At 42.4% G+C, this 13,090-nt stretch overlaps 1 protein-coding gene across 3 annotated transcripts in view; it reads left to right on the top strand.

Moving 5' to 3' along the window:
- The window catches only part of SPMIP11 (sperm microtubule inner protein 11), a 59,108-nt gene that overhangs the window by 12,713 nt on the left and 33,305 nt on the right, over positions 1–13,090 (top strand). For 2 of the 3 annotated variants that reach the window (XM_088836945.1, XM_088836944.1), the window contains exon 2: positions 5,095–5,184. The exons of the other annotated variant lie outside the window; for it this stretch is intronic. In XM_088836945.1, the coding sequence (XP_088693071.1) occupies positions 5,182–5,184 (3 nt within the window). In that variant the 5' untranslated portion in view covers positions 5,095–5,181. The remainder of the gene's footprint in view (positions 1–5,094; positions 5,185–13,090) is intronic. 3 annotated transcript variants of the gene reach the window in all.

Below are 13,090 nucleotides of genomic sequence, written 5' to 3'. Positions count from 1 at the left end.
CAGCTAGCTCTGCTCAGTTTTTCGTTCTGTGAACAGGCCTGTCGGAGTCTTAGGTCAGGGCTTTTCGTGGGATAGCTATCCCACAGTCTGGGTTGCTGTCTCAAGCTAGTTCCCTCAGATTGCCCTCGGGGCATTCAGGCCCAGTCCTTACCCTAAGCACTGCAACCCACGTCTCCCTGTCCAACCCCTGCTTGCTAGTGGGGGATGTGAGCGCCTGGGCTACTGCTTTGCTGGGAGTTGCTGTTAGGCACGTAATCTGTGGGTTTTAATTATTTATTTTTCCTCCCAGTTATTTTGGCCTCTGAGATTCCAAGGCTCACCACAGACCCGCTGGAGAGAGTGTTTCCTGGTGTTTGGAAACTTCTCTCTTTTTTAAGACTCCCTTCCCGGGGCGCAGGAATCTCTTAGAAGAAATGGAGTAGCCATCATGGTGAACAAAAGAGTCCGAAATGCAGTACTTGGATGCAATCTTAAAAATGACAGGATGATTTCTGTTCGTTTCCAAGGCAAACCATTCAAAATTACAGTAATCCAGGCCTATGCCCCAACCAGTAATGCTGAAGAAGCTGAAGTTAGTCGGTTCTATGAAGACCTACAAGACCTTTTAGAACTAACACCCAAAAAAGATGTCCTTTTCATTCTAGGGGACTGGAATGCAAAAGTAGGAAGTCAAGAAACACCTGGAGTAACTGGCAAATTTGGCCTTGGAGCACGGAATGAAGCAGGGCAAAGGCTAATAGAGTTTTGTCAAGAGAATTCACTGGTCATAGCAAACACCCTCTTCCAACAACACAAGAGAAGACTCTACACATGGACATCACCAGATGGTCAACACCGAAATCAGATTGATTATATTCTTTGTAGCCAAAGATGGAGAAGCTGTATACAGTTAGCAAAAACAAGACCAGGAGCTGACTGTGGCTCAGATCATGAACTCCTTATTGCGAAGTTCAGACTGAAATTGAAGAAAGTAGGGAAAACCACTAGACCATTCAGATATGACCTCAATCAAATCCCTTATGATTATACAGTGGAAGTGAGAAATAGATTTAAGGGACTAGATCTGATAGATAGAGTGCCTGATGAACTCTGGATGGAGGTTCGTGACATTGTACAGGAGACAGGGAACAAGACCATCCCCATGGAAAAGAAATGCAAAAGAGCGAAATGGCTGTCTGAGGAGGCCTTACAAATAGCTGTGAAAAGAAGAGAAGCGAAAAGCAAAGGAGAAAAGGAAAGATATAAGCATCTGAATGCAGAGTTCCAAAGAATAGCAAGGAGAGATAAGAAAGACTTCCTCAGTGATCAATGCAAAGAAATAGAGGAAAACAACAGAATAGGAAAAACAAGAGACCTCTTCAAGAAAATTAGAGATTCCAAGGGAACATTTCATGCAAAGATGGGCTCGATAAAGGACAGAAATGGTATGGACCTAACAGAAGCAGAAGATATTAAGAAGAGGTGGCAAGAATACACAGAAGAACTGTACAAAAAAGATCTTCCCGACCAAGATAGTCACGATAACATGATCACTGACCTAGAGCCAGACATCTTGGAATGTGAAGTCAAGTGGGCCTTAGAAAGCATCACTACTAACAAAGCTAGTGGAGGTGATGGAATTCCAGTTGAGCTATTACAAGTCTTGAAAGATGATGCTGTGAAAGTGCTGCACTCAATATGCCAGCAGATTTGGAAAACTCAGCAGTGGCCACAGGACTGGAAGAGGTCAGTCTTCATTCCAATCCCAAAGAAAGGCAATGCCAAAGAATGCTCAAACTACCGGACAATTGCCCTCATCTCACACGCTAGCAAAGTCATGCTCAAAATTCTCCAAGCCAGGCTTCAGCAATATGTGAACCGTGAACTCCCAGATGTTCAAGCAGGTTTTAGAAAAGGCAGAGGCACCAGAGATCAAATTGCCAACATCCGCTGGATCATGGAGAAAGCAAGAGAGTTTCAGAAAAACATCTATTTCTGCTTCATTGACTATGCCAAAGCCTTTGACTGTGTGGATCACAATAAACTGTGGAACATTCTGAAAGAGATGGGCATACCAGACCACCTGACCTGCCTCTTGAGAAACCTGTATGCAGGTCAGGAAGCAACAGTTAGAACTGGACATGGAACAACAGACTGGTTCCAAATAGGAAAAGGTGTACGTCAAGGTTGTATATTGTCACCTTGCTTATTTAACTTATATGCAGAGTACATCATGAGGAACGCTGGGCTGGAAGAAGCACAAGCTGGAGTCAAGATTGCTGGGAGAAATATCAATAACCTCAGATATGCAGATGACACTACCCTTATGGCAGAAAGTGAAGAGGAACTCAAAAGCCTCTTGATGAAAGTGAAAGAGGAGAGTGAAAAGGTTGGTTTGAAGCTCAACATTCAGAAAACAAAGATCATGGCATCTGGTCCCATCACTTCATGGGAAATAGATGGAAAAACAGTGGAAACAGTGTCAGACTTTGTTTTTTTGGGCTCCAAAATCACTGCAGATGCTGATTGCAGCCATGAAATTAAAAGACGCTTGCTCCTTGGAAGGAAAGTTATGACCAACCTTGATAGTATATTAAAAAGCAGAGACATTACTTTGCCAACCAAGGTCCGTCTAGTCAAGGCAATGGTTTTTCCCGTGGTCATGTATGGTTGTGAGAGTTGGACTGTGAAGAAGGCTGATCGCCGAAGAATCGATGCTTTTGAACTGTGGTGTTGGAGAAGACTCTTGAGAGTCCCTTATACTGCAAGGAGATCCAACCAGTCCATTCTAAAGGAGATCAATCCTGGATGTTCATTGGAGGGACTGATGCTAAAGCTGAAACTGCAATACTTTGGCCACCTCATGCGACGAGTTGACTCACTGGAAAAGACTCTGATGCTGGGAAAGGTTGGGGGCGGGAGGAGAAGGGGACGACGGAGAATGAGATGGCTGGATGGCATCACCGACTCTGTGGACATGAGTTTGAGTGTACTCCGGGAGTTGGTGATGGACAGGGAGGCCTGGCGTGCTGTGATTCATGGGGTCGCGGAGAGTCGGACACGACTGAGCGACTGAACTGAACTGAACTGAACTCCCGGGGCGGATCTCTGTCCCTACGTCTTTTGTCTCTCTTCTTATCTTTAATATTTTGTCCTACCTCCTTTCAAAGACAATGGGCTGCCTTTCTGGGTGCCTGATGTCCTCTGCCAGCGTTCAGAAGTTGTTTTGTGGAATTTTCTCAGCGTTCAAATGTTCTTTTGATGAATTTGTGGGAGAGAAAGTGGCCTCCCCGTCCTATTCCTCTGCCATCTTAGGACCGCCCCCCTTTAATTTTAAATTTATTTTTTAATTTAAGGTTGTTACTTTACAGAATTGTGTTGGTTTCTGCCAAACGTCAGTGTTCGTCAGCCATATGTATACCTCCCTCCTAAATCTTCCTCCCCATACCACCCCTCTAGGTTGTTACAGAGTCCTGGTTTGAGTTCCCTGAGCCATACAGAAAATTCCCATTGACTATCTATTTTACATATGGTAATGTAAGTTTCCATGTTACTCTCTCCATACATCCCACCCTCTCCTCACCTCCCCCACCACTGCCTGCTGCACTGTGTCCATAAGTCTGTTCACTATGTCTGTGTCTCCACTGCTGCCCTGCAAATAATTTCATCAGTACCATTTTTCTGCTGCTGCTGCTGCTAAGTCGCTTCAGTTGTGTCCGACTCTGTGCGACCCCATAGACAGCAGCCGACCAGGCTCTGCCGTCCCTGGAATTCTGGAGTGGGTTGCCATTTTCTTCTCCAGTGTGTGAAAGTGAAAACTGAAAGTGAAGTCGCTTAGTCGTGTCCGACTAGTAGTGACCCCATGGACTGCAGCCCACCAGGCTCCTCTGTCCATGCGATTTTCTAGGCAAGAGTACTGGAGTGGCTTGCCATTGCCTTCTCCAACCATTTTTCTAGATTCCTTATATATGCATTAGTATATGATACTTGTTTTTCTCTTTCTGACTTCACTCTATGTAATAGGCTCTATGTTCATCCACTTCATTAGAATTGACTCAAATGTGTTCCTTTTAATGGCTCAATAATATTCCATATAAATAACCTCACATACGCAGATGACACCATCCTTATAGCAGAAAGTGAAGAAGAACTAAAGAGCCTCTTGATGAAAGTGAAAAAGGAGAGTGAAAATGTTGACTTAAAACTCAACATTCAGAAAACTAAGATCATGGCATCCGGTCCCATCACTTCATGGCAAATAGATGGGGAAACAATGGAAACAGTAAGAGACTTTATTTGGGGGGGCTTCAAAATCACTTCAGATGGTGACTACTGTCATGAAATTAAAAGACACTCCTTGGAAGAAAAGCTACGACCAACTTAGCATATTAAAAAGCAGAGACATTACTTTGTCAACAAAGGTTCGTCTAGTCAAAGCAATGGTTTTTCCAGTAGTCATGTATGGATGTGAGAGTTGGACTATAAAGAAAGCTGAGTGCCGAAGAATTGATGCTTTTGAACTGTGGTGTTGGAGAAGACTCTTGAGAGTCCCTTGGACTGCAAGGAGATCCAACCAGTCCATCCTAAAGGAAATCAGTCCTGAATATTCATTGGAAGGACTGATGCTAAAGCTGAAACTCCAATACTTTGGGCCACCTGATGCGAAGAACTGACTCATTGGTAAAGACCTTGATGCTGGGGAAGGTTGAAGGCAGGAGGAGGAGAGGACAACAGAGGATGAGATGGTTGGATGGTATCACCGAAGCGATGGACATGAGTTTGAATAGGCTCCGGGAGTTGGTGATGGACAGGGAAGCTTGGTGTGCTGCAGTCTTTGGGGTCACAAAGATTCGGACATGACTGAGCGACTGAACTGAACTGATTCTATTCTTTTTGATGTAATGGTAAATGGAATTGCTTCTTGAACTTCTCTTCCTAATCTTTCATTGCTAGCGTATAGAAATGCAACAGATTTCTGTGTATTAATTTTGTAACCTGCAACTTTACCAAATTCATTGATGAGTTCCAGTAGTTTTCTGGTAGTGTCTTTAGGATCTTCTATGTATACTCTCATGTCATCTGCAAACAGTGACGGTTTAATTTCCTCTTTTCCAGTTTGGATTCCCTTTACTTATTTTTCTTCACTGATTGCTGTTAGCTGTGATCTTAAATGTCATCCTTGAACAGAACACCGTTTGGCACATGGTAGGTGTTCAACATATGCTTATTGTCAAAATAGCGTTAGCTTTCAGATACATGGCCCTTAAAGAACAACTGACAAAATCTTAGACCAGAGAAATTTTCCTCTTTTTTTTTTTTACATTTTAAATAGAACTCTATTTCCTGTCACATTTACAAGGCTATTCATTCTGGGTATAGGATGATATTTCATGGTTTGATCTTATTTTGCATTGTGCTTCAGTTCAGTTCAGTTCAGTTCAGTCGCTCAGTCGTGTCCGACTCTCTGTGACCCCATGAATCACAGCACGCCAGGCATCCCTGACCACCACCAACTCCCGGAGTTCACTCAAACTCATGTCCACAGAGTCGGTGATGCCATCCAGCCATCTAATTCTCGGTAATCCCCTTCTCCTTCCGCCCCCAACCCTTCCCAGCATCAGAGTCTTTTCCAGTGAGTCAACTCGTTGCATGAGGTGGCCAAAGTATTGCAGTTTCAGCTTTAGTATCAGTCCTTCCAATGAACACCCAGGATCGATCTCCCTTAGAATGGACTGGTTGCATTGTGCTTATGAATGTCATATTTCAGTCGTGTCACACATTACCATTTACTGCTTTTACAACAATTTCTCCACACATTCATGTAGTTTCCAAACAAAAATGTGAAAATATGGTTTGCTATTCATAACTATCCCCAGCTCCACGTTGAGTGATGTGTATATTTATATAAGTGTATTACAAAAATTACTGATAGGATGAAGCATGCAATTTATAAAACTAAAATATATAATTATTATAAATTTTTTTTAGCCAGCTGATCCTCATGAAATGCTTTCATTGAATTTTCCCAAACCTTGAATCAAGAACCAAATCTGTGGTGACATTTGACAGACAAATACAGGCATACCTTGGAGATATTGTGGGCTCGGTTTCAGACCACCACGGTAAAGCAAATATTGCAATAAACTGAGTCATGAATATTTTGTTCTTAAGTGTGCAGTGGTATTATAAAAAACAATCATACCTTAATTTAAAAATATTTTGTTACTAAAAAATGCTAACCACCATCTGAGCCTTCAATGAGTTGTAATCTTTTTGCAATAATAGCACGAAAGATCACTGACCACAGATCGCTATAACAAATATAATAGTAATGACAAAGTTAAACATATTGTGAGAATTACCAAAACGTGACACAGAAACACGAAGTGAGCAAATGTGGTTGGAAAAAAGTTTATGCTGGTAGACTCAGTCAAACCTTCAGTTTTTAAAAAGCACAGTATCTGCAAAGTGCAAAAAAGTAAAGGGCAATAAAATGAGGGATGCCTGTATAGCTTTGATTGCTGATTGACATTTTCATATGCATTAATAAGGTGAAAGTGAAGCAAAGAGACATGTTGGAACTTCACTTATTTGTTAGTTACTTGAGCAACGTCTTTGCTGAATTGGATAAGTTTTTGAATACTGGGAAAATATTTCAATTTTTTGTGCTTTTGACAATTTAATGGCTGCAGATGTGATACATTTTTAAACTTAATGTACATTATTAACATTTTCTTGATCACTTTCTTAAGTCTAAATGGTTGTCAAAACAAATAAATTGACTGTAGTATTTGCCAATTTCTGTAGTATAATTCTTTCACCATAGTTAATTGCAAACTACCAGTGTGGCATCACTGATCATGAAATTGGGAAGAGGTGAACATACCATCACTTAGTATTTCCTCCATACAGACGTAATAGACAGGGATTCTGGTTTCCAGCATGACGTATAAAGAGCTTAGAAGTTATCACTCCTGTTCTCACAACAAAAAAGTTGAACAAACTGAAAATCAGTAACCCTTCTTAGATCCATCAGAGAATCAAGGTGACAGGGCAAACCTCTACCACAAAAAAGAAGAATCGGAACAGGCAGAACAGAGAATTGTGGCTTACTAGGAGCAAAATCATGGAATCAGTAACTGATGTAAATATTTAAAGGACAATTGACTAACTACTGGAGACTGAACATGAACTTGATTGAAAGATTACCAGAAACAAAAGCTCCTTAGTGCCCAGCCTAAGTAGATATCCACATTTTCATGAGTTTTACCTCTCAGAGCCCCACAGGTCTTACTATGAAGACAGGAGAAAAATCCTTTCATCCTTCCAATGGGGAGAGTGCAAAGTACCCATTTTGAAATATACTAGAGCATTCAGTTCTCCTTAAAAAAGACCTTCCCTCAAGAGAAACTGTTCAACAGAGCCTGACCATCTTGGGAGAAGGAAAATAAGCCAACTCCAGTTTCCTGTAGCTGTCTTGTTTCATGTAAGAGGGAAAAAAGACAAAAAGCATCTATGAAGGTCAGAGGTCGGGGACACAATCTCACTAAAAGAATGAGACCTATAGGACACTTCCCCTCCCCTGCTTTACCAACACATCAGTTGGGTTCCTGTAACAGGTGATTCCGTCTAAAAGAACTATAAACTCAGACCCTATTAAGAAGGAGTTTCTAGGGAAACCAAAGACATCAGAGGAAACAAGGACATCAGAGGAAATTTGACACCTACAGCTTTAACAAACAGGAAACATAGCCTAACTCCCAGCCAGACAAACATAGAACCTCAGTTCCTTTTCCCGGAGAAGGCAATGACAGCCCACTCTGGTACTCTTGCCTGGAAAATCCCATGGACGGAGGAGCCTGGAAGGCTGCAATCCATGGGATCGCTGAGGGTTGGACACAACTGAGCAACTTCACTTTCACTTTCATGCATTGGAGAAGGAAACGACAACCCACTCCAGTGTTCCTGTCTGGAGAATCCCAGGGATGGGGGAGCCTGGTGGGCTGCCGTCTGTGAGGTCGCACAAAGTCGGACACGACTGAAGTGACTTAGCAGCATCAGCAGTTCCTTTTACCAAATATATCAGGTCTCACTTTCTACAAAAAATTACAAGGCATGCTAAAATGCAAAAAATACAGTCTAGGTATTTGCCTGGCAGTCCTGTGGTTAGGCTCCATGCTTCCACTGCAGAGGGGCCCAGGCTCAACACTTAGTCAAAGAACTAGGATTCCACATGTCGTGGGGCATGGCCAAATATACAAATACATATTGGACAATTGGACAAATATATATTTGGCCACGCCCCAGGGCATTCGAGATATATATAAAAATATATGTACACATAAAGCAAGCATTAGAATCAGACTTATATATGGCAGAAACTGGAAATGTAACTAATTAATATCCTAAGGACTCTAATGGAAAAAGTGGACACCATGAAAGAATCAGTGAGTGATACAAGCAGAGAGATGAAAACTCTTAAGAAAGAATAAAAAGGCTAGAAATCAAAAGCACTAAAACAGAAATTAAAAATGCCTTGATGGGCTAATCACTACTCTGGACATGATCAAGGAAAGAACCAGGGAGTTTGAAGATAGGTCAGTAGAAACTTCCAAAACTGAAAAGCAAAGAGGAAAGTAATGAAAACAACAGAACAGAATATCTAGATACAGTAGATGTAAATAACTTCATGAACATAGAAAATAGTTAAATGTAATAAAATAATTAGGAAAAGATGAATTTTTAGTATTCACTATTGGCATGCTGCAATCCATGGAGCTGCAAAGAGTCAGACAAGACTGGGCAACTGAACCACCACCACCCTTATTTTTAATAAGTATATTTTATTCAATTGTAAGTCTAGATAATCTGTAGGTTATCTGTAATAGCACCAACAATAATAATAATGGGTTAACATCCAGCTCACAAAATCCCTGAAAACTTAGCAAGTAGTTCTCAAAAGTCAATATGAACTGGCACAGCACATTACTCTTGAAATAATTTAAAGACTTATTGAAAGTACCATATTCAGATTTATTAATGCATTATACACATATATAAGGTTCTATTATATGCAGAACACATGCTGAGGAAGTTTGCATATGTTATTTAATTCTGTTACCTATGAATTAGATATCATAGCCCTTTTTAAATTAATCAGTTCAAAGTCAGACACCTAGAATATGGCAAAACTAAGATTTGAACCCACATCAATGGCTTCCACGGTGACTCAAACAGTAAAGAATCTGCCTGCAATACAAGAGACCCAGGTTTGATCCATGGGTCAGGAAGATCCCCTGCAGAAGGGAATGGCAACCCACTCCAGTATTCTTGCCTGGAGAATTCCATGGACAAAGGAGCCTCGCAGGCTATATAGTCCATGGGATCACAAGGAGTTGGACAAAGCTGAGCGACTGACACTTTCACTTCACTTTTTTCAGTGCTCTTTCTACTCACTGCTTTCTGAAGCTTACAGTATAAAGAAGACTAGACAAGAGAAAGGGTAACAAGCACTTGGCTCATCAATTTTTCTGAAGTGATTTTGTCCATTGCCATTCCATCCCTACTGTGAACCCGTAAATCCTGTGCCTCCTCAGACAATGGGAGTTTCAGTCTTAGTAGTTCTTCAGGACGTTCAGTTCAGTTCACTTCAGTCGCTCAGTCGTGTCCGACTCTTTGAGACCCCAAAGGCCGCAGCACGCCAAGCTTCCTTGTCCATCACCAACTCCCAGAGCCTACTCAAACTCATGTCCATCGCTTCAGTGATGCCATCCAACCATCTCATCCCCTGTTATCCCCTCCTCCTCCTGCCTTCAATCTTTCCCAGCATCAAGGTCTTTTCCAGTGAGTCGGTTCTTTGCATCAGGTGGCCAAAGTATTGGAGTTTCAGCTTTAGCATCAGTCCTTCCTATGAATATTCAGGACTGGTTTCCTTTAGGATGGACTGGTTGGATCTCCTTTCAGTCCAAGGGACTCTCAAGAGTCTTCTCCAACACCACAGTTCAAAAGCATCAATTCTTCAGCACTCAGCTTTCTTTATAGCCCAACTCTCACATCCATACATGACTACTGAAAAAACATAGCTTTGACTAGATGGACTTTTGTTGGTAAAGTAATGTCTCTGCTTTTTGATATGCTCTCTAGGTTGGTCATAGCTTTTCTTCCAAGGAGCAAGCATCTTTTAATTTCATGATTTTGAAGCCCCCCAAAATAAAGTCTCTCACTGTTTCCATTGTTTCCCTGTCTATTTGCCGTGAAGTGATGGGACCGGATGCCATGATCTTAGTTTTCTGAATGTTGAGTTTTAAGCCAACATTTTCATTCTCCTCTTTCACTTTCATCAAGAGACTCTTTAGTTCTTCTGCTATAAGGATGGTGTCATCTGCAATATCTGAGGTTATTGATATTTCTCCCGGCAATCTTGATTCCAGCTTGTGCTTCATCCAGTCCAGTATTTCGCATGCGGTACTCTGCATATAAGTTAAATAAGCAGGGTGACAATATAGTCTTGACATACTCCTTTCCTGATTTGGAACCAGTCTGTTGTTCCATGTCCAGTTCTAACTGTTGCTTCTTGACCTGCATATAGATTTCTCAGGAGGCAGGTCAGGTGATCTGGTGTTCCCATCCCTTGAAGAATTTTCCAGTTTGTTGTGATCCACATAGTCAAAGGCTTTGGCATAGTCAGTAAAGCAAAAGTAGATGTTTTTCTGAAACTCTCTTGCTTTTTTGATGATCCAGCGGATGTTGGCAATTTGATCTCTGGTGCCTCTGCCTTTTCTAAATTCACCTTGAACATCTGGAAGTTCACGATTCACATACTGTTGAAGCCTAGCTTGGAGAATTTTGAGCATTACTTTGCTAGCGTGAGAGATGAGTGCAATTGTGCTGTAGTTTGAGCATTCTTTGGCATTGCCTTTCTTTGGGATTGGGATGAAAATTGACCTTTTCCAGTCCTGTGGCCACTGCTGAGTTTTTCAGATTTTGGCATATTGAGTGCAGCACCTTCACAGCATCATCTTTTAGAATTTGAAATAGCTCTACTGGAATTCCATCACCTCCACTAGCTTTGTTTGTGGTGATGCTTCCTAAGGCCCACTTGACTTCACATTCCACGATGTCTGACTCTAGGTGAGTGATTACACCATCGTGGTTATCTGGATCATGAAGATCTTTTTTGTACAGTTCTTCTGTGTATTATTGTCACTTCTTCTTAATATCTTCTGCTTCTGTTAGGTCCATACCATTTCTGCCCTTTATTGTGCCCATCTTTGCATGAAATGTTCCCTTCATATCTTTAATTTTCTTGAAGAGATCTCTAGTCTTTCCTATTCTATGGTTTTCCTCTATTTCTTTGCATTGATCACTGAGGAAGGCTTTCTTATCTCTCCTTGCTATTCTTTGGAACTGTGCATTTCCATGGGTAAATCTTTCCTTTTCTCCTTTGCCTCTGATATCTTTTCTTTTCTCATCTATTTCTAAGGCCTCCTCAGACAACCATTGTGCCTTTTTGCATTTCTTTTTCTTGGGGATGGTCTTGATCACTGCCTCCTGTACAATGTCATGAACCTCCATCCATAGTTCTTCAGGCACTCTATCAGATCTAATCCCTTGAATCTATTTGTCACTGCCACTGTATAATCATAAGGGATTTGATTTAGGTCATACCTGAATAGTCTAGTGATTTTCCCTACTTTCTTCAGTTTAAGTCTGAATTTGGCAAAAAGGAGTTCATGATTTGAGCCACAGTCAGCTCCCGGTCTTGTTTTTGCATGATCTGAGCTGTAGGCTACAGTCCACGGGGTCGTATAGAGTCGGACACGACTGAGCAATGGAACGGAACAGAACGGAGCCACAGTCATCTCCCAGTCTTGTTTTTGCTGACTGTATAGAGTTTCTCCATCTTTGGCTACAAAGAATATAATCAATCTGATTTTGGTATTGACCATCTGGTGATGTCCATGTGTAGAATCTTCTCTTGTGCTGGAAGAAGGTTTTTACTATGACCAGTGCATTCTCTTGGCAAAACTCTGTTAGCCTTTGACCTGCTGCAGGGGCAGGGGCTCTGGGTGCAGTAGACCTAGGTATGGCATAAGCCTTCTTGGAGCAGGTTGCCTTTAACCCCACCATAGGGCCACCAGAACTTACACAGAACTGGGGGAATAGACTCTTGGATGGCACAAACAGAACCTTGTGCACACCAGGACCCAGGAGGAAGGAGCAGTGACCCCACAAGAGACTGATCCAGACTTGCCCATGAGTGTCCAGGAGTCTCTTGCAGAGGGGTGGGTCAGTGGTGGCCTGCTGCAGGGCTGGAGGCACTGAGTGCAGCAGTGCCTGCATGGGACCTTTTGATGGAGGTCGCCATTATCTTCATTACCTCCACTATAGTTTGGCCTCAGGTCCAACAACAGGGAGGGGACATAGCCCTGCCCATCAACTGAAAATTGGATTAAAGATTTACTGAGCATGGCCCCGCCCATCAGAAGAAGACCCAGTTTCCCCCTCAATCAGTCTCTCCCATCAGGAAGCTTCCACAAGCCTCTAATCCTTCTCCATCAGAGGGCAGTTCAGTTCAGTTCAGTTCAGTCGTCAGTCGTGTCCGACTCTCTGCGACCCCAGGAATCACAGCACGCCAGGCCTCCCTGTCCATCACCAACTCCCGGAGTTCACTCAAACTCATGTCCATCGAGTCGGTGATGCCATCCAGCCATCTCATTCTCTGTCGTCCCCTTCTCTTCCCGCCCCCAACCTTTCCCAGCATCAGAGTCTTTTCCAGTGAGTCAACTCGTCGCATGAGGTGGCCAAAGTATTGCAGTTTCAGCTTCAGCATCAGTCCCTCCAATGAACACCCAGGATCAATCTCCCTTAGAATAGACTGGTTGGATCTCCTTGCGGTACAAGGGACTCTCAAGAGTCTTCTCCAACACCACAGTTCAAAAGCATCAATTCTTCGGCGATCCGCTTTCTTCACAGTCCAACTCTCACATCCATACATGACCACGGGAAAAACCATAGCCTCGACTAGACGGACCTGTGTTGGCAGAGTAATGTCTCTGCTTTTTAATATACTATCAAGGTTGGTCATAACTTTCCTTCCAAGGAGTAAGCG

The sequence above is a fragment of the Moschus berezovskii genome, chromosome 6, assembly GCF_049115385.1.
Source record: "Moschus berezovskii isolate FMDL1 chromosome 6, NW_MosBer_1.0, whole genome shotgun sequence".
Classification (NCBI taxonomy): domain Eukaryota; kingdom Metazoa; phylum Chordata; class Mammalia; order Artiodactyla; family Moschidae; genus Moschus; species Moschus berezovskii.
This window is presented reverse-complemented; position numbering and strand designations above follow the sequence as displayed.